The sequence below is a fragment of the Protomyctophum bolini genome (genome assembly GCF_963924005.1).
Source record: "Protomyctophum bolini genome assembly, chromosome: 1".
In the NCBI taxonomy this organism is placed as follows: Eukaryota; Metazoa; Chordata; class Actinopteri; order Myctophiformes; family Myctophidae; genus Protomyctophum; species Protomyctophum bolini.
Window position 1 is genome coordinate 9,493,402 of NC_137862.1, and position 25,683 is coordinate 9,519,084.

Consider the following 25,683-nt stretch of genomic DNA (forward strand, 5'->3'; position numbering starts at 1 on the left):
CGAGGAGGGAGCAGGCTTGTTCATTGTAGGAACTCCATTATATCATATATGGCTCTGCATCAATGTAATAAACATATGCGTTGTGAGCCAACGTGAGCCATGATGTCACAGGTTTTGCGGATTCGCCGTTTTGCCTGATTACACGGCAAAACTGGTAAAAACGGCGTTCTCAAAGATTTCCACTCTGGAAGGTGGTTTCACTTTGTTGCGTTTTCACCTCCCCAAAACGCTGTACTCGTCTAAAGGGACCCCAGCAAACGATACTTTATTTTGCCGTTTCCTATGAACACCGTTCTCGTGTAAAGACCACCTAAGTGGTTAACAAAGGTTAGTGAGTGTTGACATCTGACCTTTGGTGGCATTGTCGAGGTGGGTTTTTATCATGGCTACCAAATCCTGGTTCTTGTTGAGGCGAGCATAGTGGTAAGAGTCGTGTCCCAAGCTATCCACCGCAGACACATCAGCACCGTTCTTCAACAGCACTTCAACTGCATCTTTACAGCCATACTCGCAGCCCAGGATCAGAGCTGTTCTGAGGGCGACACACAGAAGGACAGTGTGAGACACTGGTATATTAGACAACTCTTCCTTAACCCATTTAGACCTGAGGCCGATTTTTAAAAGGCCTTTTAAAACCTACGGCAGTTTTATGAAAGACACCCTCAAATCTGAGGTCTTTCTGAGAAACTTCACAGAATAATGTGAATGCAGGATCTGTAGTTGGGTGCTCAAACATAATATACACAAATGGGCAATACGAGAATTCAGACAAAAGTATGAGTGATTTTACTCGAGTAAGGAGCCAAAACGTACATGACCTGTCAATGCAATGGAAATCCAGTATGGCTCATTGAACAACATAGATTTTCATTTTTATACCTGCCCACAGCTACAACTAGGAAACAGATGTTGCACGTCACATGGAGGTCTGTTGATTGATTAGGTCAGATAAGAGCTGAGAACAGTACTAGGCATAGCTGAGCAAACAAACAAAGGAAGTAAAATAGATTACATAAGACACGACAATCATGTGAATCCTCACTAAAGAATCTGAGCAGTCCCAAAGTCCTTTAGGCAGAATCATAGCATGGAGAAGGGACATTATTAAATGTTTACTTCTCAGAAATCCTCGACAATAGAATTGAAAAAGACTACAAAACTACAAGGAGACGTCCATGCATTCCCGGCTTCAGAGATAAAGTAATTTTTTAAAGGGAAAGTAACATGGACGCGGCAGCTGGTCTAAAATGAACGGTAAAATGAACTATAGCATCCTTTTCTGGGCATAAGCAAACATTTGGTGAAAATAGCAGATCTGTGAGTGTGGCACATCGGTGGAAACGTCTTGGACAGTGGTGCACACATAACACTTTCTTTCTCACTCTGTGTTCAATTTACAGGCACAGATGAGCATGATTGATTATGTTTCTTTAACCCATTTTAGACCGCAAAGACGTGTAGAAACGTCATAGCTAATCCAACCGATTGCGAGGACGTGTACACGTGTGTATACGTGTGTATGCGTCCTGCACCATATTCCCTGCTGTTCGCGTATGTTCGTTGCCGTTCACTTCCCTGTTTACGGCTCAGGAAGAATGCCTCGTATCCTAGCTCTCTCTGGTTTTGACCAAATGGATATACTAAGCTCTTTATTTCTCACTTCAACATGTCGCTCGTTCAAAATATGAACGCGAGGGAGGGATTATTCAGCTACTTTATCGCAATCATAGCGAGGTAAGCAAGCAACATTATTCCTCCCGGTTTTTGTACGGAACGGAAGAGGGGGCTTTCAGAGTAAAAGCTGCCATATCTGCGCGGCACCCCGGGCTGCTATTTTGAAAGAAATCCTGGGGCTGATTGTGTTTAAACTCTCTGACCCTGTGCAGGCAGTTTTGACATTAAGCTCTAAAATTACTTGGAATGTTACACATTATGTAATAGTTAGTAATATTATGGTTGATATTTTTATAACTCAAGAAGACAAGAACACATCACAACATTATTTTCAGCATGTGACAGTAAGTAAGTCGCCTTGCCGAGCCATGGGGCCCATAGGGCAGGAGCCTATCTCCTGTTTCTGTAGCGTGAGGCAGCATGATGTACAAGTACACCCCCTGGACATGACGCTAGTATGTCACAGGGACTTACCCCCAATCCACCCCTTGATGCTGAGTGTCAAGCAGGGAGGCATTGGGTCCCATTTTTACCGTCTTTGGTATGACCCGGCTGGGGATCGAACCCTGACCTCCCAGTCACAGGGCGGACACTCTAACCACAATGCCACTGAGCTGGTGAGCATGTGACACCATAGTATACATTTTGTGCTTACAAACATTTGGTCTCATCGCCAAAACTTTGATCTGAACACACAACGCATAATCCAGGTGGAGCGAGATGAATTCGTGGCGGTGACGACTCGCCACGACCTATTTTTTTACGCCATGACGTATTCTTCATTATCCGCCATGGCAGAACAAAATCCGCCATGGCGAGTACAGAATTCGCCGTGGCGGGGACTCGCCACGACCTATTTTTTTACGCCATGACGTATTCTTCATTATCCGCCATGGCGGAACAGAATCCGTGGCGAGTACAGAATCCGCCATTGTTTATTTTTTTTTTGCGTGCCGTGGTGCAGGTTTTATTGTCCTAGTATTACTATTCTCGGAATTATTTCATCCTCTTGTAGCGTAACGGTTAGCGCTCTCGCCCCTATAGTCAAGGCACTGTGCCGGGACAGGTTCGATTCTTGCAAAAAACAAACTTTTTTTTTTTAAAGTTATTTTTTTACCCGTACATACAGTGTGTGTGCGTGCGTGCGTATACAGTGTGCGTGCGTGTATGCGTGCGTGCGTATACAGTGTGTGTGTGTGTGTGTGCGTGCGTGCTTCATCGTATTTATTATTATTACCTGCATATTAATAATAATAATAATAATAATAAATACGATGAAGCACGCACGCACACACACTGTATACGCACGCACGCACACACACTGTATATGCGTGCGTGCGTGCTTCATCGTATTTATTATTATTACCTGCATATTAATAATAATAATAATAATAATAAATACGATGAAGCACGCACGCACACACACTGTATACGCACGCACGCACACACACTGTATATGCGTGCGTGCGTGCTTCATCGTATTTATTATTATTACCTGCATATTAATAATAATAATAATAATAATAAATACGATGAAGCACGCACGCACACACACACTGTATACGCACGCATACACGCACGCACACTGTATACGCACGCACACACACTGTATATGCGTGCGTGCGTGCTTCATCGTATTTATTATTATTACCTGCATATTAATAATAATAATAATAAATACGATGAAGCACGCACGCACACACACACACACACACTGTATACGCACGCACGCATACACGCACGCACACTGTATACGCACGCACGCACACACACTGTATGTACGGGTAAAAAAATAACTTTAAAAAAAAAAAGTTTGTTTTTTGCAAGAATCGAACCTGTCCCGGCACAGTGCCTTGACTATAGGGGCGAGAGCGCTAACCGTTACGCTACAAGAGGATGAAATAATTCCGAGAATAGTAATACTAGGACAATAAAACCTGCACCACGGCACGCAAAAAAAAAATAAACAATGGCGGATTCTGTACTCGCCACGGATTCTGTTCCGCCATGGCGGATAATGAAGAATACGTCATGGCGTAAAAAAATAGGTCGTGGCGAGTCCCCGCCACGGCGAATTCTGTACTCGCCATGGCGGATTTTGTTCTGCCATGGCGGATAATGAAGAATACGTCATGGCGTAAAAAAATAGGTCGTGGCGAGTCGTCACCGCCACGAATTCATCTCGCTGTCTCTCGCATAATCACTTTCACCGAGTTCACTGAAACATCTAGGTGCCATAATGTGATTTTCTTTACTTGTTTTGTTTGTCACAGGAGGTGATGTCTGCCCCTCGCTCCAGCAGCAGCTGGCAGATGCGTGGATGGCACATCTGGGTGGCCAGCACCAGAGGGGTCCTCCCATCCTGAAAAACAAGTGCACATAAACCCCATCAGCAGCCTCACAATCTTCACCACTCAAAATACAAAAACAGTAAAGCAGTCATGCATTTAGCCTCCACAGTAAATATTTACTTGAAATTAATCAATCAATCTCTATTCACAACTTGTGAAGAAAAACACTCCAGTGTCAACCGTAACTACAATACAACAGTAACAATAACAATAACTACAACTGAAACACAGAATACACAACAATTTGCAAATTCACAAACGCGAGAAAATGACAGTACTCACAAAATCAGTGGCGTTCACAGAAGCTCCACTGTCGCAGAGAAGCTTCACACTGGAGGAGCATCCGGCCATGACTGTAGAAAACAAGAGCACAACAACTTTGATCATTTCACCCCATTTAGCAACATCAAATCCATGACATGAGAATGTGCACGGCCTCAATATCTGCAACAAATTATAGGGCAAGCATCGACTTTGTTGGGAGATTACATTTAATTCCAAGAGTTAAAGGAGAATTCCATGCTAGAAGGTTTTCTTACCTTTATTTGTAGTTGTTACGTCCCCACCAAAGAGGTCCAGGTGTTATTTTGTGCAAAAGTGCATTATTGGCTATATCCCCCAATATAATATAATGGGAGTTGGGTTTTTGTGCTAATTCGCTTATTTGCATCGAAATAAGTAGTAAAGTGTGCTGCTTGGGATACCATTTACATTATGAATTATTGATTTTTGAGAGATGGAAATAAGCAAATTTACTAGCACAACACCCCAATGCTCCATTCAATTCAATGCAATTCAATTCAATTCAATTCATTGAGGGCTTATGTTATGGTAGGGGAAATAGACAAAATAACACCTGGACCTCTTTGGTGGGGATGTAACAACTACAAATAAAAGGTAAGAAAGCCTTCTAGTAAAGGTCAATGTATGCTTTGTGCGTGTGAACCGGTGCGTCGCATGACAAGCGTGGTGTAATTGTGACGTCAAAACAAACAGTTTCCCTTTGCGTACCTTTGCGGAAATCAATGGTCGAATTGGTTTGGAAGATGAAGTAACCACGGAGATGCACAAGAACATTCACTTCCTTGTTTACCTTTTCTGGCAATGTGCTGTTGGCACCGTCTTGGCGGGTATTAATTAAGAGGGTAATTGTGGAGAAGAGACATGAGTTTTCTTACCAGCATCATGCAGCGCTGTCCTCCCCTGTAGATCAACATTTCCAACGGGACAATTGTGCTGTGGAAAGACATGATAAAGAGAGTTTCTGAAAAAGCTCACAAGTTTGCAAAGTTGTTCATGTATACCAAAATAACGACTAAAATAAACAATCGTGAACAAGGCTTGTAACTTAGATTTGACTCAAGCACTGAACAGAATAACATTTCTGGTTGACATCTTTCACAGCTGTGGAGAAAACTGTTAAAGTGGTACAACTGCGGTGGTGGCTGTCGATGCGGCTGTGAATATGAGGCCCAACAACAGACAGGTCAAGTCAGGCTAGAGGGTCCATTATAACGCCACGATATCTCCCCATACACCTGTCACTCACCAAATGACACTTTACTACCACGGCGATGAGGGCTCGCAATGAACGCTTTGAGGACTCAATGCCTTATGTATATGTAGCCTGAGCTAGCTTGTGGGCAAGCTACTGTAGCTCGGGGCCCCCACTATAAAAAACCTTTCTCTCTCCAGCAACAAGGTCCAAAAGCGAGCAGCACGGTCAAATAACAAGGGGGGTAGGGGGCAGTAGCGTAAAGGGAAGAAATCCTATACCTCAAGGGTTCAGGTTGTCAGAAGGAGTTGGGGGTTGTTTTGGGAGGGGGGGGGGGGGTTAGGTGTCCGGCTGCTATCTGCAGCGTGATGACGGCACCTAGAATGGACGACAGGTTTGCAGGAGGGCGAGCTTGTCAACACCACCAACAGCCCCCCAACCTCACCCCCACCGCTATTAGGTGGTTGCCATACCAGGGTTGGGGGGAGGGGAGGGGGGAAGCCACGCTGTGAGGGCACAATGTTGTCGAGATAGCCTATCACTGTAAACACATAAATCCGCTTGGTGACTCAACAGGACCTGGTGTTGAATGATCATATGTTGGCTCGGCTGTCTGAGCCGTGAGGCAAGGAACTGCCCCAGCAACAGCTAATTCCCCTAGCAGCCTACAGTATAGCTGTCGTTTGGCAGCGAGGCAGAACTTTCAAGCATGCAATCTGTACAGTACATGTTCTGTACATGGAATCCCGCAAGTAGTCACATAACATTTATCTCCATTACGATCGATCCCCCCAATAGTTGATGATGAACACAGAGGTTTTCTCTGTGCTTCAGTGAGAGAAAAATAAAGTCAGTTCCCTAGTTAGGGTCAGTTCAAAATAGCATGCTGGCCAAAAATGGGAGAGGAACGACATAGAAGCCGAGATAAAGGACATGGATTGGACGGTGGCTGTTTTTTTAGATCGTGAGTTACTGCTAGACTGTTTCACCGTCAGAGTGAAACGGTGACTCATAGGTTGGCGAAGAGCGCCATCTAGCGTAAACACTGAAAAAACACTGTTTTGACAGGTTACAAGTCATTGGCGGTGTTGTCCTTGGAGAGAAAAAAAGGTGTATGTAATTTGCAGTGAAGGACTTAACTGTTCCACAGGGAGTGAGTCACTTTACCTGCAAGAGTTTCTGCACGCAAAGAGAATGACCATTTCTTGAAGCCAGGTGAAGAGCATTTTTACCTAGACAAATGGGAAATGTAGATGCACGGAACATTATATTAGCACACACTATGTACTACTAGCAAAATGACAATACATTTGTCTTAGCACCTTTAGGCTAATAATAACCTATGTTCAAATGAAAGAAGAGTCAACAGTATCTTTTTCTCATACCACACAGTCATGTACCAAAGTATAATATATGCATTTGGTTAAGTGTTGTTACACCCATGAGTATCCATGGTTACACCCATGAGTGTTCATGGTGATTACGACTTGGGCAAAGTAAATCACAGGGTAGAATCAGGTATCCCTGAAGTCAGTGCGCCATAGCATTCATTACCATTTAAACTCGGCTCTCAACCATGATCATTGTTCATTACCATTTACACACAACTGTCACAACTATGATGCGATCATGTTTACTGTCTCACCGGTGGCATCAGTTGCTGTGATGTCCACATTGTGTCCCAGGAAGAGGTTCAGACAGTCTATGTGTCCTCTAGTTGAAGCCAAATGGAAGCTGTCAAATAGAACAAGAAAATGTTAAGAAGTTTTGGAGGAGAAAGTGGAAAGAATGGGCACAGCCATAAGTCATGACTCAGTACTGTACATAAGTGCACCTCAGAAGATGTGAGAGATGGAAATATAAGAGAGTGAAATACAAAGACAAGAGTAAGATTGTAAATGGATGGATCCTTGCTGTCAGAAGTTCACAATTCCGAAATCACAAAACAGTGGCTTTCTTTATACATTTATTTTCTTTAAAAAAAAGAAGAAGTTCGTCTTCTTCTAACATGTCTTCAGAAGCTTCTTTGCTATGCCTGATTTATACTGAGTTGCCTTCTGGTGCTGCACACAGACAATAGAAGATCTACAAGCTTACGACACATTGCACACAATCCATGTTGTGAGCTTGAAGATTGGCTATTTTCAGTGTGTGACATAATGCGCAAACAAGGATAACCCAGACTCCACTGTGAAGCATGTTGGCTTGGGCGACGTCATGCTAATTCCCCTTAATCATCATTCCGTTAATTGCCGGCGGCTGTTTTTCACTTGCTCCGTTGACCCATATCCAAAGCTGCCGCCTCTCTCCCCTATGGTCTGCAAAACACTTGTCTGTAAACCAATCTTAGTGTGTCGACTGCCAAGCCACAGTGCCCTGTTTACTCTCTAACCCCTAAGTATCTGCCGGGGAGACAGGGAGGCTGACACCTCAACACTGGCGCCGGTATTTAAAACCATGTGATGGTATTAAAAAACACTGCTGATGGCCGGGAGATGCTGCTACTCAAAGGGCCTTGACCTCCACGGGCAGACACGCGGTAGGAAGCACACTATACGACCGATAAGTGATATGACTCACATAACACAATTTCTAATGGGGGAATAAGGGAATTTCCAGCTGAGGGCGGGGGTTGTATATACTGGAGGAATGCTTCAAAACAATGTCCAATGATAAGTAGAAAGATTAATGAGGGCTGGCCAATTTCCTGGTGACTTTACTTGACAAATATGGACCAAATCCAAAGAAAATGAGTTGACTGACACCACAAAGAAACCAACTAGCTACTGTACAAAGCTTTTGGTCTGGAGTACAACCTGTACCCTATTTTAATATCCCAAATAGAAAGGTACTACACACTTTAACAACCTCTAAAACTTCTATATAGTAGTGTATACATAGTACAGTAAACGGATACGTAGTTGACTCTGTACTTGGGTCTGCTTTTTCACCTCTACAAAAAATGTCTTTGCAGAAAATAGCCAATCTCACTATGAAATGTGTTCCTGGGTTCAAATGGTTAATAGCAGCTGAGCTGTGGCCAGCATCATCAGAGCACAGTGAATTGTGTCATCGTGAAGCAACACACACACATGCATGGTGTTTAGTAAACCGTTTGCACCATTGCTAAGACAATTCTAGGATTCAGAATAATGTGACCATCCTCAATGTGACCAAAATTAAATATTTTGCTACTGAAATCCTTGATGACTATAAGGTCTCGAAACAACTTTCAGTTGATTTGCAAAGCAACTTCAACAGTACACGTGAAGTATGTCGTAAAATGTGTAGAACATGACGTGTGGCATAAAAGCCTTCAAACTCCTATTATCTTAAACATTACCTTCTTACCCACTTCTTTCATTGTTGTGAGAGAGCAAAAGAATGCATCCCTACAACTACAAATGTAGAATGCACAAATTGGCAGAATGTGTTTTCCGAAGCACAGATACGTTACGTTAAAATAGATTTACAAATGGCACTCCAGCACCGCCTCTCCTCTCTCTCTCTCTCTCTTAGAGTGGGATGAGTCCACGTAGATATGTCATTTCATCTGACCACCTGCTCCTTCAGGGCGCTTTCAGGTTGACACTTCACAGGATATGGGCGTTATTATTAGACTGGATAGAGAGAGTAATGGATGGCAGTGGAGCCATGTACTGTACCATTATGGTCTGCATCATCTGCTGTCATGTGTGTGTACAATCAATAGTGTACTGTCAAAGCATTTCAATGGTTATATATACAGTATGCTTCAGATGACAAAATCAATTTGTCACAATTGACCCGCCTGACCCTGTCAATATCAGCTTTGCAAACAGATATTAATCCTGAACTTGAATTAGAAAATGTAAAAACATGATTACGTCCCATCAAGCTCAACCACATATAGACTAAAGAGCCAGCTCACAGTTTTGTTATTCTAATAAAAGTATCAACAATTACCGCTAATCCTACAAAACAATGGTCGAGCAGTGTTATCTTTAGACAGTATTGTAGCTTTGTGATGGAGGGGCACATGTTGGTAAGCATCTCGGATGGCTTTCTCGTACTGCTAAACGTACCCCTGTCATAGATCACAACTGCAAGGTGTGGTGGATGGGTTAACTCCCACCAACCATCTAGCTAGCGATGACTCTGGAGAACCAAACTGTATACCTTAATAGAGATAAGAGATAAGGCATTCCAAGTTATATGCCAGGGATTACAGTTTGTGATTAGTTTTCCCACAGATGTAGATGACTAGACTAAAAAATATTGGATCCCTTGTTTTGTGTGTGGACCCAGATCTAAGGACTTGTTTAGTCAACAAAGTAGCCGATTTTGGGCTTTTCAAAAATCTCCTTTCTTCGATATGATGAGGAGAATTTATGTGTTGATAAACAACAAATATGGTTCTGGGTGGGCTGTCCCGAGTCAGGAGCCGTGAACGTGACAAGTGAATGCCAAGGATAACCAAGACTGTATACAGTGGGTTCTACTGTATGCCTGGTGCCAAGATGCTGAATTTAGCCACGGCAAATTCTAGCACCTTGTTATAATGCAAGCCACATCTCTGGGGAATGTAGTATGTGTAATTGTTTATTTGTTTTCAACATGCATGTGCACAGACGTTGTCTATTCAATGGTTATTGCCGTGAAAGCATCTCACACACTGCTGGAAATACTGTTGACTTATGGAATTTGGTGCTTTATAGCCGGAGGCTGCAACAAAGCCAGAGTGAAAATACACCTGAAACAGAGATCACAGCTCAGTGACTTCTTCAAATATCTGGGATCAAGGTCAGGAGGACTGGATACCCTAAAATGCTGGTGTTGGAATCTGGTTAAATTTACCTCCTGGGAAGGAAATATGTCTGGCTTAGCAACGTCTTTCATAGGGCTTGAGCCTCGGGGTAATTAAATAGTTTTAGACAGAAGACATTTCATCCAAAGATGTGCCCATAATGTTCAATGGTAGAATTGAAAAAAAGACAGTGTCCATCAGAAATGTAAACAGAATTGGCCTTGGATTGTCCAACAGCCACTGCTTCTTCTGCTAGCAACCGTGTACAATAAATGTGTCTAATAATATCCAACTGTTTTTCTTTTCTAAAGCTCACTAAATACTCCCAGAACAGTGGGCCAGACCGAATGCCTCACAGATCTGTATTTGTAGCTAGTCATTTCCTGTGTGGTCACAATATAAACAGCTTCGGGCCGAAGCAGTCTCAGGCCAAGGCGAGTGAGTGACCACAAATGTTCCTCATACCATCTGTGAACTCCTCTGCTGACCTTGAGAGACAGAGGGAGGCTAAAACAGGAATTCCTGGAAATAAACGTGGCTACATAATGATATTGAATTCCAAGGGAATCCATGTGCAGGGCAGGTGGAGGAGGGAGAACGTGCCCTCAGAGTATATGGGTCTACAAAATGATGTTCATCAGACATTATTAGTGCGGGTTTGGCTGGCAGGAGGACTTCATAAAATGAGACGAGAGGCTAATCCGTGTTGCAATGACCTCACTCTGGATGAACGCCTCATCTGTAGAGGTAGAATGAAGGAGGAGACCATTTCAGTGCTCGGAATTAGACCCACTAAGCACTTTTGGAGGTGCTGCTTTTCAACACGACAGAATGGAGGGAGGAAGGGTGGGAGGCAGGGAGGGAGGGGCAGATAAATAGACAGAGAGATAGTGCGTGTGTGTGTGTGTGTGTGTGTGTGTGTGTGTGTGTGTGTGTGTGTGTGTGCACTCACGCAGAGCGTCCCTCTACGTCCAGCTTGGTTGAGATGACGCCCTTTTTGCTGAGCACAGCGGCCACCTTGTCCACTTCCCCGCGCTCCACCGCCTTCATCAGCCGGTCGTCATACTTGTTCCAATCAGTGTTCTGCAGAGGGGTGAGGAGGCAGTGTCAGAAACATGTGCACAATGTTCACAATGTCTGAGCAAACTCTTGAGAAAAGGAGAAAAAGGTTGCTGTGATACACAGTTTAACAAAGACATCACTGCTGAGAGAAGGGGTGTTTTCAGGAGACTGATACTCTTAACCTCCTTTCAGAACATCATCTCCTTTTACTGGATCAATAATGACCCCCCCTCCCACCATATAATGTTCTCAATAATGACCTTGAGAACCTCAACCTACAGTGCATAATAATATACCAACAGATTCTCTCTCAAATGTATCTCTAACACAGTCATGAAAGAAAATAACAGCAGTGCTACTAAGTTTCCTTGACTTCCGTCCCGAGTCAGTTCGCCTAATGAAGATATCCTTGAGAGCTCGTACAGAAAGCGTGGGAACACGGAGCTCTTAGTGCAAGAATGCACGTCCGTCTGTGTAGCACTCCGACTCTTGAGTGGGGTCCACTTTGGCCCAAAATGAAAGGAGTGGAATGAAATGTGTGTGGGATAGTCTACCTCAGTGTTGTCAACATGCTTTCTGAGTCTGAGCAGTGGAACCAACACAATTTAATTCAACAAGTACTGGCTTACAGTTAGACGGTGTTTACATTTTTCAGTCTCAAAAGAAAAAAATAAAGCATCCAAATACAATAACTGTTTTTTTAGAGATGTCTCGTTAGTTTCAACAAAAATGTCCTATGTCAACAGAGGGATACCTACAAAGTGCATGGAGGTGCATTTCAGCCAGCGACTCATCTTGGGTGAATGAAGCTGGTCCTTGCACAGCGTTACTGCAAAGCCTGCCAGGGCTCCGGTTGTCAAAAAACAAAAAGTTATAAAGAAAAAACAACCCCAAAAAAGGGTGTATTATAAATATATGTGTGTACAAAAGGAGCCACACAATTCACTCAGCCAGTGAGTGCAAAAACAACTGCCAGGAGGGAGGACAAACTGGTGACAGTTTAGACTGCAGTGGGGGTCCTCTGCTGGAAGAGCTCACCCCGGGTCAATTCCTCACAGGAGGACAAGAGGTTGATTTGCCAGGATTTTCTGTGCATTCCCCAAGTTGCTCGCGGGCTCTGCCTGTGAGTTCATTACCGCACAGCGGTGTGGTCTTTCAGTTAACCAGAGGGGAAGGAGGTCTTTAGAGGAGGTGGAGAAGCAGTATAGGACCAGCCCTGCCAGCCCCGGGTCCAGCCCTGGACGGCGACTGCAGCTCCTCCTCTGGAGGAAGAAAACAATCAGCTCAGCCTGGCTCTCTCTCTCCGCGCTCAAGTATTCCTTCCCTGTATCCTCCCCTATTAGTCAGCCGTCTATAAGCCTGCTCACTCTTCTGCTGTGCTTTCCTCGCTGCAATGTAGTTTTGATTCGTCTTCTACCCCGCCTCCTCTCGCCTTGAATCGCAGGTAAGTTATGTGTCCCTCCTCTCTCCACAAGCTGCCAGCTACGTGCTCAGCAGAGCTAAACTGAAGAGCTCCTGTCTATCAGTAGTCTTTCAGGCGTCTTTGCCCAACCAAATGGCAAGGTCAGTCAAGCTCTCTGGGGTAAATATGTGAGCTCTCCCCGGTTTAAAATATCCCCCCCTCCCCGGTAAACATCAGCGGTGCAGACAGCCCTGCAGACTGGTTACCTCTTTATTTTTTGACCCTCCAACCTTTCTCCAGTGTCTGATAGGAAGACAGGGGCTAAGAATACATTCTGTGCATGCCTTAACCATGAGTAATTGCGTTGGTGTCTATCACCACCGCAAGAACGAAACAAGGCCTGCCAAAAGACCTCGCTTACGCTCGGCACTCCCACAACACACTACGGCGCGTTCGCCTCCATCTGAAAATATTAACGTCGGTGGTGGTGGTGGGGGGGGGGGGGGGGGGATTATGGTTTGCACATTTGAAGTGGTCCTGGCACTGACCCCTGCTGGATGCTGCCGGGCCAGAGGCTGCCGTTAACCCGTCCGTCTAAACTGGGTGGTGTGGCAGCAGAGCTCCCTGATCCCAGCCGCACGGTAGCAGGATTAGGTGTCAGCCTTTTACAATCAGCTGTCTGAGACGTCAGCCCCCCATACACCCCCTGCAAATGTATACTTTTCCGTACGATTGCATCGCTCAACAAAAATAACACGATACGCTCTCACCTACGTAATAAACGCAGCAAAAGCCTCATTCTATTTCCAGCAGAAGACATCACCACACGTCACTGTTTTATTAGGTTATAATATCACAGGATAAGCGACAAGAGGCTGAGAGTTGGAGGGAAAGGAGGAGGTGTAAGGTGGACACGTTTAATTTACACACCCTGCGTCAGCTCCTTCTGGTGCTCGGATTACTGTCCGCTGCCAGGCTGGCGTTAACAGAGCAGTGGCGATATTCACAAACATGCAAAAAGGCCTCATCCACATGACATGTCATATGAAGAACTGGGTGTCACGTTACTAAAACTGCTCACCCTCGCATGGAGACAAAGGCACCAAAATGGGACCTGGCCACAGGACAGGGCGCGCACATTTACGTGACTGTACTGTGATCAGTCACGTAAATATCCCATACGGGCGTGTTTGTTTGGATTCATTCTGCTCATGCACCAGTTTAGAATTGGACTTGCATGGGAGTCTTGCCAAAAAGTAAGTAACTAAGTATTTTCTAGTAGTAGTGTCCATATCCAGTCAGATCAAAGTTGCTCACTTTGAAAGCGTTTTAAATATTTCATTTTTAAATAACTGAATTGCAACATTGTGAAATGGTCACCAGCACGGTGACATGGTGACAAATTACAACATGCTACACAATTCTACAATTCATTTTAAGAAAATGAGATGAGAATTCTGCCTCACATGATTTAGAAACCATTCTGAGCACAGCTGAACAAAGGTCCAAGGCTTAAGTTCCAAGGCTTCTAAGTCCTTGTTTTTACATGGCTCATCAGCTTTTTGTTTTTGATCAGCCAACGTCAAGCTACATGGCTCATCAAATCATCATTATATAGGCTACTGCATCTAAATGAGTCATTTAACCCATTCTGAACGGGAACCCGTTTTGGTGTTAGCATCATGTTATGCTTTAGCTATTGAAAAATAGCAGATCTACAAGCTCATAGCGCGCCGAGTGGCGCGCTACGAGCTTGTAGGTCTGCTATTTTTGAAAAATCAAAGAACGACTGACATTTTTTAGAATCTGATCTCAGGTCAGAATGGGTTAAATCAGACCAGTGTGTGTCCAGTGGAAACCTCGTATGAATCTGATCTCGGGTCAGAATGGGTTAATTAGAGACCGACTGCTATTATCATCATGTAACGCTGGCAATCACTTTCTACAGACTAGCTACTTGTGACGCATCTCAGCGTCTAGCCAGGCGAATGGTTCTCTAATGTCACCCGACGGGACACGGCAGCTTGCCATGCGAGAGCAAGAGATAGGAGGCAATAACATAAAGATGTTCGCTGAATGTGAAATGATGAAACCACATCTACAGTATTTGGTTTGCCGATCTGGCCAATAAGATGACAGTGATCGTATAGCTGACATCTGTAATGTCACTTGGATGATGTCATGATCATGAGACCTTGGCCGTTGCTATTTTTATGTTAATATAACTACTTAAAAAGCTTTAGCAAACAGGTCTACAAAGTGCTTTACATTAAATAAAATATAAAGTCGGCAAGAGAATAAAAACTTCTAAAGTGCAGTGCAAAAATAAAACATTAAGAGAGAATCAAACAATATCATTTAAAACGTTTAAGTATGTTTCAGTGATTAAAATCAGTGAGTGGTGCAACTGTATGTGTGGGGGTCCCAGGAACGCGCCTAGAGGGCCAGCCCGGTTCCGGCGAGCCGCAAAGCGTCCGAAACGGCCGAGAAGTGCAGCTTTCTGTGCTCGGACACGTACGTACAGTACACATACACGTACGCATACGGACACACATAGCTGTGTAATGGAGTGGAGGCACCACTCAAAAAGAAGACATTAATTTAGCAAGCCTGAGCTCCCTAGGTAGGTCATTCCAGAGACAAGGAGCCCTAACAGCAAAGGCACGGTCAGCCTTTGTCTTCAGCCTTGACACATGAACAACCAGCTGGTTCATGGTCCAATCCAGGACGGCAGGACCTCAGTGTACGCTCAGACTTGTAAGGCGTGTCTGTGGTTAGATAGTTGGAACTCTAAAGGACAGATCCCGATGAAATATGAATAGTAATGTTGTCTCAAGACAAACCTTGACAAAAGGGGGTTTCATGTGCGTGTGTGTGGCATGTGTGTGTGATTAAGTGCGTATGTGTGCGTGTGATATGAGAGCACCTTGTGTTACAGCATGTACTCATTCTGCAAGAGGTGACGTGAGGCTGCTCCCAGGTGAACCCTGGAGTGGTTCATTTAAGAACACAATGGGTTCAAAAGCAACCACAACAGAAAAAAATCACACCCGTGTGAACAGAGTGGTGCAACTCCGTGTGGGGGTCCCCGGGGGGTCCCCGGAACTTACAGACCCACAGGAACGCACCCAGGGTGGCGGCCCGGTTCCGGTGAGCCGCACCGCTTCGAAACGGTTTAGAAATGACAGTTACCGTGTGGGGTCCCCAGGGGGTCCCTCTGCAGTGTACTGTACTGTACTGTCACTGTACTGTCTGTCACACCCGAAATCATCATATATACAGTTAATATGTGTGTGTGTGTGTATGTGTGTGTGTGTGTGTGTGTGTGTTAGGCTGCGCAACAGTGACACTTGGTGGTGAAAACCAACCAAAAGCTATTTTCGTGCTCAGACGGACCCAGGGACACACATAGCTCCGCAATGGAGTGGTTGCACCACTTAAAAACAGACCAAAACAACAACAGACAGAAAATGGAAGTACCAGTAACTGAGTTCTGATGAATTATCCTTATACTACCAAAGAAATTATATAACCTCCATGAGTGACTGTCAATGTTGACATGGACTACCAAAGAAATTATAATATAGACTTAAGAGTCTTGTTTTTTTTTAGCCTCTATAATTTCTTTGAGTGCCCATTGACAGCCATGCACTTATGAAGGACATTAGTGACTGTAAATATGCAAATGTTGACTTTAAATGTTGACATGGACTACATATTTATAATACAATGTTTTTTCACTCCTACATATGGAAATGTTCAGAAATGTTTGTCATGTTTTATTCTAAAATAATATTTTGTAAACAGCCCACATAATACATAAATAAAAAAACATTTCTTTGACTGGAAACAGACCTGTAAGTAATTCTAGCCTATGAAAAGGCCCAAGCAGTGATGGCGATGGCAAATAATATTTGTATCACAGACTTATCTGCAAAGGCTCTGGAGTGATGCCAATAGTGCCACATGTCTGTCTGAATGATTTATTGGAGCAATCCCATCAGAAAACAGTAAAACACCAACCACCACCATTATGGTATGAGCTCAAATAGCAGCAACAGAGCCATGGAGAGGTCTAGAAGACTGCCTAGTAACAGTAAATCTTCTGGGCCATTAAGTAAAAACAATTGAACTCCAAGCAAGCAGGGGGGGGGGGGATATCCTGTCAATGATTGTACAGCAAAATAACATTTCATTTTGGCCACATTGACGAAAGAGCTCAAACTCCCTTAAGGTCACTGGTATCAAAAAGTATATATTATATCAAAAGTATTCCATAAATGACATTAGGGGGAGTAGAAGAGGAACCCTCAAGAAGAAATGTAAAGCAAGAACTGGAGATGTGAGAAACTTAGGTCGATGTGAGGGCACGTCTACCAAGTTAGCAGTAATCTCTGACAGGAGCACAAAGTGTCTGTTGCTATGGGACAGACGGACTGGACTGATGCTTTCATTGGCAGTACCGGGAGTACCCCTCCCTCCCCTGAGTTTTAGAGCATGCCAAGTTGATGGTTTAGGCCAAGTGTTCAGGGCAAGGAGGAGACGTGCTGGTATGCAGACTAGACAGTAGAGTCTACTGTGTGGTCTACTGAGTAGACCACACATGGGCAACATACGGCCCAAGGGCCTGTGGACCATCTCAGTCCCGCATGGGCTGCAAAAAAGGTAAACAAAACGACCGGCCAAATAAATTAAATAAATCCAATTGATAAAAGGCAGCATAAATGTTCCAATCTATGGTAATTGGATGTCACCATTTTGAGTAGATAAATAAAAACCTCAATCAAGCCACAAACAAAAATACAACAGCTGTTAAAAAGTAATCATTTTGTAACAAAACAATATTGTTGTGCTGGCAGAATCATCATCAGCACTTTGGGTTTCAAGTTTCAATTCAATTGTCTAATATCCCTTTGCTCACTTTATTTAAGATAGTATGGCTCTCTGGGAAACAATCACTGCTGCCCACCCCTAGCAGACACTAGCAGACGCCTCATATCTCCATATTTGAAATCATGATTTTTCGTAAATGTATGCCCTACTAACCTACTTACAAGAGTATGTCACACAAAAGTAGTGAAAATTGCAGATCTACAAGCTCACACAACTATTTAAATGTTCTTAAAATAATAAGAAGGGAACGGTTTTGGACATTCAAGGTTTACAGCCAACAGCAATGATGTCTGGATGGCTGCTACACTACAGGAAGGAACATTCCCAAACAATCCCCCTCAGATGTGCAGCTACGCCCCCTGGTGGAGAGAGACTGAAAAGTACCAAGCCATCCAACCAAGTTGTATCTTGGGAGATGGGGTCAAAGCAGGAAGAATGGGTTTCTACACAGTAACATTCTGAAGATAGGGCTGGGTAATATACTATACAGTAAAATATTATATTCATATATTGATATAACATTCCGAAGATAGGGCTGGGTAATATACTATACAGTAAAATATTATATTCATATATTGATAAGAGACTAAGTCCAAGTGTTTTCCCGTTTGTAAAGGTTACATTACAGTAATGTGACCTTTATGAACTTAACTAAGCGGGTCATAATAGTTGGAGCAGTTAGGTTATTATATAATTACTACTGATGAATATTTACCAAAAATGTCATTGTGTACACCACATTGTGTACATTTTGTTTAAGTACCAGAAGTCACCCCCACAATATTGTCACAATATCAATAGAGGTATTTGGTTATAGAAGATAGTGATATTTAATTTTGTCCTTAATCTCCTTATGGCTCTGCCCTGCTGTAAGGGTTTGGAATAACAGACCGATGGAAAATCTATGGGGAAAATGCAAGTCACACTGGGGTGACTCAAATGTATGCGTCTAGTAGTCAAATACCCCAACAGATGTCTGATTATCATTGATCTGATTTTTGATACATGAGAAGAGTCTGGGCTCAGCCTTGGGAGTAGAGTCTTACCAATGAGGCCCGTGAAGACAAATGGACATCGGGTTGTTCCCTGATGGTCATTCCCAAGATATCCTCACTCTTGGAGCCTAAAGATCCGAAATGGAGACTTGTCTAGCCAGCTGCTGACTGAGCCCCACTCTTTTAGGTGACCTATGACCCAGAGGGTCAGCAACTTTTCCTTGCTATTTTCCTCTACTTCCGACAGTCACCATTAGGGCAGGGGATCAGCTTTCTAAATTGGCCCCATGCAGCTGACCTTTGGCCCTTCCAAGTTCCAACCACCCTATGGCAAATAAGTGGCATTATTGAGTGGCATTTTCGAGTCTTTTCTGGTGGAGGGTGCTTTCCTAAAACAAGACAAGTGAGTCCCATCTCTGGTGATTCATGTGGCCAATCTGTGTATGTATATATATATATATATATATATATATATATATATATAAATAGTAAAATACCATCCACAAATGTAATACCCACAGCAAATTTGGGCAAGGCCCCACTGACATCCATTATAAAATGACACATTTCAAAAAAGTATAAAACGTATGTGAAAACATACTGGCAGCATGCATACAAAGTTTGGCACTAATCAGTCCAGAGCTTTGCGAGATTACCCTCAGACAGACTGACATACAGTACACACTGACAGAACCTATACACACAGACCCTAGACGGCTAGACTCTTGCATGGCATAAACATGTCTGGATAAGAGAGAAACTATTGTTAAATGCAATGTTTGTACAATGACAATCCGTCTTGTATAGCCAGTGTAGGGACAGTGTAGAATAAACGATAAGGTTCAGTTCAATGTTGGCCACACAACCACTTTTCCGAACACAAATATGAAGAGGATTATGGTACATGCAGTCACATTTACATCAAATTAAAAACTAAGAAAATGTCACTGTACCCAGAAATCTGTGTGAGTGAGCAATCATTCCTTTTAATCCAGCACTCCCTAAAACAGACTTGCATCCAGGTCAAAGACTGCAGTGCCCACTGCCCAGACAGAGAAAGAAAAAAAACAATTCTTGAGCTAAAGGTTCTGGGATATTTGTGAAGGCATAGTGATGACCTAAATCCACTCTCTGACCCATTAATGAGGTTAGACAAATACCCTTCGCCCGCAATGACAGCAGCCTCACTCACACATTTTAATAGCTTTGATTGAAATAACACCGTTCCTTGACTGGAGTATTAAAAACAAGCCAAGGTTATTGGCTTTGGCTGTAGATGGCCACCGGTATGACTGGTATTATTTCAGCTGGCTGATAATAAAGTGATAGAGGGTCATAGAGACGAGGGCAGAGAGAGAGAGAACAGGGGCCCCCCACAGGCTGTTTTCCAACCAGCCAGTGGGGGGCCTGAGAAAGTCACCATGCAGGAAAGCTAAAGTAACATCTAGATACCGCCTTTCTAAATATATGGATTTAAAAATGCAAATATTTGTGGGTTTCATTTCATTCCATTGACTCATGTAAATATACCAACAGTATGTGGTTGGTATATATACACACACCAACATAGTGGTGTCCCATATCAGTTAGAAAAGAGAAAACCTATAAGAAAAAGACCAGGCAGACATTTGGAGATTCAGTGCCTCTGCTTGATCCTTGATGATAACCCTATGTTACCTACCTTTGAGGGCAAGAGTGCACAAACGGCATTAAGAAGCTTAAACAGATGACACAGACTGATATTTAAATCCCAAACCACATAATGAAGTTATTATAGAAAACAAAGTAACGCCCAGGCCTCCCATTTTCCATGCCCATATTTAGTGAAACAAGAAACTGTCAGGGCATGCTGGCACTTGGACACTAAATGCAGGGGGTGATGCATGTTTTGGCCAATGTCAGCAAAGACATCATGTAAAAACACATACTGCAAAAGGGCAAGGAATGTGAGCAGAGGTGTGGCTTGAGACAATTGAAACCCTGTGTACTTACTGTCCACTCCACACTACCTTTGATGTTAAATATGATGATTTATGATTATGAACCGAAGCCTAGGTAAATCGAAGCCTAGGTTTTCTTAACGGTGCGATATCTCTGTCAATGATTACACCAAGGTTATGCAATAGCCATTAGCTACATTGTAATCTATGAGAAACATCCAGTGGCGATAAGACATTCATATATGTACCTACAGTAGATAAAATTATATAAACCTAGATATGTATATCTAGGTTTTGTCAGACAGTGTACTGTACCATAATAATTCCCTGCACAGTCAACATGCACACGTATAGGCTATACGCTTGAGCGTGGTCAATAGATAAATAAACGGTATACCATTTTCTTTTTATTTCAAACATTCCGTCACGGGCCACAGCATACTACGTATATAGCGTATAAACTAAGGTAGAACACACTATTCTCACAATTAGACTGCACTTGTTACATTTACATTTACAATTTGTAATTGCAAAAGATTGCTGCCATTTGTTTCAAAAAGCTTTGTATATAATGACGCAATAGAGCACCATGTTATTCTCCATAGAGAAACACTTCTGCAAACCCCTTGGAACCAGGGGATGAGCGAGTGACGTCAGGACTACGGCGCTCAATGTGACATTATGCAATGCTGTACCCCCTCCAACTATTATACTTTCCCCATTTTCTTAAACTGTTTTTACCAGACGCGTGCACTGGCCAGTGGCCATATATGGAGCGTGTCTTGAGTGTACACTGTACAAGGTTTGATGAGGTCAGAATATACAGCTATATACTGTATATGGAGATGATGGAGATCTAAGGGTGGCAGCGGTGGCAGTGGATGTACAGGGTTTGATGAGGGCACAGGCCTTCATTTTCAGGCCTGTTGAGAACTCTAGTTTTCGCCAGCTGCCAGGCGCGGCTGCACTAATAACTTTGGGGTCTAGAGTTTAAATGGACAGGTATCAGTCAAAAGGGAGACATCAAAGAGAAAGGATGGATGGGGAAGGATCAACATACTGTATGGAATGTCACAACAGGTACTGACATATATGAGTCATATTACTAATATTGATGACATCAGGGATCTCCATATATGGGCTTAATTGCGACAGCAGGTCGCATTTACTATGATTCCTGATTTACTATCATCCCTGATGATGTCATAGTGATGTCACAGGACTTGGAAACAATATATGATGTGACAAATTGAGTGAACATTTTTAGTTTGACATGACGTGACAAAAACGCAAGGTTTCATAGTTAACTGCGACCTTTGGTCGCAATTAGTTTTTGATACTTTGGCAATGTAAATGTATGTTTTCTCATGCCAATAAAGCTCCTTTGAATTGAATTGAATTGAAATAAATAAGCTACTTCAGTAATATGGAAGCCAACAGATTCCAGGAATCGACGCTACAACATTCCAATGAAGCCAGATTAAATACAAGTAGTAACTTGTCCTCTAAACTAGACAATCTAAACACTCTGGACTAAGGCAGCACAATATACGTTGGTCCTATCAGCCTGCAGGTTACGTGGAAAATGTAAGATGTTTTCTTAGCTTACATTTACACCTGTATGAGCCAAAGCATCCATGACTTGTTGAAAGCTTAAAGGGACACTTCACCCTTTTTGCAAAAAAATATATGTTAATGACGTTTAGATATATATATAGACTCAATATTTTAGATTGTAGCAGTGAGCCTGTTGTCTCTGATGTCATGGACACTGGTCTCACTACCTTCCTGGAATACAATTCCCATAATTCTTTGGTGCACTGCTCATCCTTGTGGATAGGGGGGAGAGCTGTCTTACTGAGACAACATGTAGTCCAGGAAGGAAGTGAGCCCAGTGTCCATGACATCAGAGACAACAGGCTCACTGCAGCTACAATCTAAAATATCTAAAACCACATATTACACACATAAGGAAAGTGTTCTAAAGCTTCTAAATGTCATTAACATATATTTTTTTGCAAAAAGGGTGAAGTGTCCCTTTAATGAAAGCTCGGTCAATAAATGACTCCACGACCACACCACGTCTCTCTATTTTTCTCCTCCCATCAGAGGGCAACATGAACATATAGCACTCTCCCATCTAATGATGCCGTTAAAACGGATTATACACTATAAAAGTAATTCAAACACCCCCACTCATTCCGTTATGGCGATATCGCGATAACAACAGAATTGTTGCATTCCTACAAATAATCACCACATACCAATCCCTCCCTGCTAGTCTTCCATAGAGCTCTCACAGGCTCACGTCTCTGCATGGGAGGATGACCTGCTGCATCGCTGCCCAGCATGGGGCCCTGATGGACACCTCATTGTTGTGTTCTGGTCGTGAACGGCTGAACAGTGTTCATTTTTTCAGCAGATTGTGTCTTTTTTTAAAGTCTTAGTCCTATTTTAGTCTTCAGAAATGGTCTTAGTCATAATGCAATGTTAATTTTGCCAGAAAAGATTTATAGTCTGGTTGAATAACACACCATTTAGTCGTTGTCCAAAGTATTAGTCTTTTGAAATTGTTTAGTCTTAAGACTAAATATCAAAAACCTTAGTGAGTCAAAATTAACACTGCAGCTGAACGCATAAGCGGTTACCCTACCCTACCTTTCACTCTGACACACACACACACACACACACACACACACACACAGTCACACACACACACAAACTGAATGAACCGGAACTCCACACCTCTCTGTTCTGTCCATTTTTACTAGGGTAAGTATATAGGCCAGGTTTTTTATTTATTACGGTGACGTCTCATGTGGGTCAATACATCATCTACTTATTGCTGTAACTTATTACATTTTATTACAGATGACACTGACAACATGTAACAGATAGCCTCCTATAGTGTAATGTTGGACTATGTGCAGGGCTCGACAGTGCGACTAGGTACTCGCATTTGCGACTAAAAATATCACCGTGCGAGTTGTAAAATTCAATTTGTAGCACAGGTGCGACTACAGATTTGACCATTCAATCGTGATAAAGACAAGTCTCTGTCTACAGCAAGTGCACATTCTATAGTCGCGGTTCTATACCTACATTTATATTTCTGAACGGCGGTGTCGTTCGCCAAAAAGAGAAGAGCTACAAGCTAACAACGTGTCGACTCTGTCGAGGCTCAATGCGGCGTTCATTTGAAGATCTGTTCCCTTTGCTCCCACCGCCCCTCCCCTCCCTGTGTTGCTGCTCCGTGCACTTCCCTGTCACTGCTTGCTAAAGAAGTCAGAGCGAACTCAGCGGGATAGCATTAGCATGATCGCACAGATTCAGAAGGAATTGCTTGGACCCCGACACGTTATTTGCAAAGTTTGTTTGTAATGTTCAAAGTTCAAACGTAACTTACTTTTAACCGGGTGAAACAGCGTGCAGCCGTGCACGCACGCGTGCGCACACACACACATGGAGTGGACGGATTGATGTTTATCAAAAACAACCCTTGCTTAGCGTTTGCTTACAAAAGTGTGTGCCCAGCATAAATGATAATGCAAATGACCAAACTGGCTGGATTACCGTATTAATATCAGTCAGTCAAAGCCAAGGAGAATGTTACAATACTAATTCACCATCGAGCAGCCTCTGCACTAAAAACGGATAGCCTGTCTAAGTGTCTATCCATCCATGAGCAACTTATTATCTATCTAGCTCTGGTCCATAGCTCTAATGTGTTGCACGTATTAGAGGTATGGAACAGAGCTACTATCGATCTATCTACAAAGTATTAGCATAAAACAAATTGATTATATAGATTATATGAAAACAAACATAACAATGATATCATGATGAATATCACTATTTTGTGATCATTGCTGAAAAGATAGTGATATAATATTTTGACATTATTTTCCACCCCTACCTCATATCACTTCATTAAAAGAATCACACCCATGTGAAGTGAGGGGCGCTCTTGTCATCATACATCAGAATGCCTGTTGCCTGTGATTGGTTAGCTGATTTGCTCGTTTACATATGACATACATTTTCCCTTCAATGTCAATGGCGTTTAATTTATGTCATATTTAGCAGAATTTTGACGTAATTTCTCTGTTGATTGTCAATGGCTCATTTTGAGATGTGTGGGGACAAAGGCTGTATATTAAAGGGGCTAGCGCCCCTTAAAAATACATCATTTTTCATGGTGCTCCTAAAATAATTTGTGTGCTACTAGATTTTTCAACTTAGGCGCACACGTGCTACTTGGAAAAATGCTAAGCGTCAAGCCCTGACTATGTGTATTATATACTACATGCATGTCCAAGATTGTTTTGTGCTGTTGGATTTATTATCAAATTTTACCGGTATGTATTTTGAATGAGGAACCCATCTCTAAAGGAAATTCTGAAATAAATAAATAAAAACTGGCGAACCAATGCTAAGGGATGATAACATGCTGTCCTGTGGAGCCAGACTTTAATCCTAAAAACACAGTCCGTCACGCTAGCGCCAGCTACCACTGCCAGCACTGCCTCTAGGCTAAAACAAACCTCTATGTCATAGTTGATACAAGTAATGCTGCTATAGTAGAAATGCATTTAGGCACATCTAGAAGTACACGAAGAGGCAGACATGAGGGGGGAAAAGAGGAAATGAATCGTATCCGATAATCTCAAACACCATTCTGCTGTTCAATGCTACAGTGTTTATTTCTATGTTGTGTTGATTTCTATGTACTGTTCTGTTTGTATCCATTTCTATGTACTGTATTTGTAGCTCCGTTTATCATTTTATTTATGCTTTATTATTCAATGTTGTATTGTACAGCACCTGGCTTGTAACAAATGCTTTGAAAGGCGCTTTATGAATAAAATACCTTACTTACAAAAGTACCATATGCTTTATGTACCATATGTACACTTAGATAAACTGCCTGGATCCTTTAAATAAGACATACAGAGATATTGAAATGAAATTTCATCTAGTCAGACATTCCACTCACAAGATATAGTAAAGCACGACAGGTCACAGTGACCTTGAGCTTCTTTGAACCAAATCTCATCGATTCGTGCAAGATTAAGAAACTCTTGA

General features: G+C 42.7%; 1 protein-coding gene across 2 annotated transcripts in view; it reads right to left on the reverse strand.

Moving 5' to 3' along the window:
• uacab (uveal autoantigen with coiled-coil domains and ankyrin repeats b) overlaps nucleotides 1–25,683 on the reverse strand; it is a 47,242-nt gene that overhangs the window by 11,208 nt on the left and 10,351 nt on the right. The window contains exons 1-8 of one of the 2 annotated variants that reach the window (XM_080758912.1): nucleotides 12,127–12,886; nucleotides 11,259–11,389; nucleotides 7,166–7,254; nucleotides 6,688–6,752; nucleotides 5,204–5,261; nucleotides 4,308–4,378; nucleotides 3,930–4,036; nucleotides 351–532 (exon numbers count right to left, since the gene is read on the reverse strand). In XM_080758912.1, the coding sequence (XP_080615038.1) occupies nucleotides 351–532; nucleotides 3,930–4,036; nucleotides 4,308–4,378; nucleotides 5,204–5,261; nucleotides 6,688–6,752; nucleotides 7,166–7,254; nucleotides 11,259–11,389; nucleotides 12,127–12,162 (739 nt within the window). In that variant the 5' untranslated portion in view covers nucleotides 12,163–12,886. Of the gene's footprint in view, nucleotides 1–350; nucleotides 533–3,929; nucleotides 4,037–4,307; nucleotides 4,379–5,203; nucleotides 5,262–6,687; nucleotides 6,753–7,165; nucleotides 7,255–11,258; nucleotides 11,390–12,126; nucleotides 12,887–25,683 lie in introns of those variants that run through there. The other variant, XM_080758911.1, reaches the window with a different exon arrangement.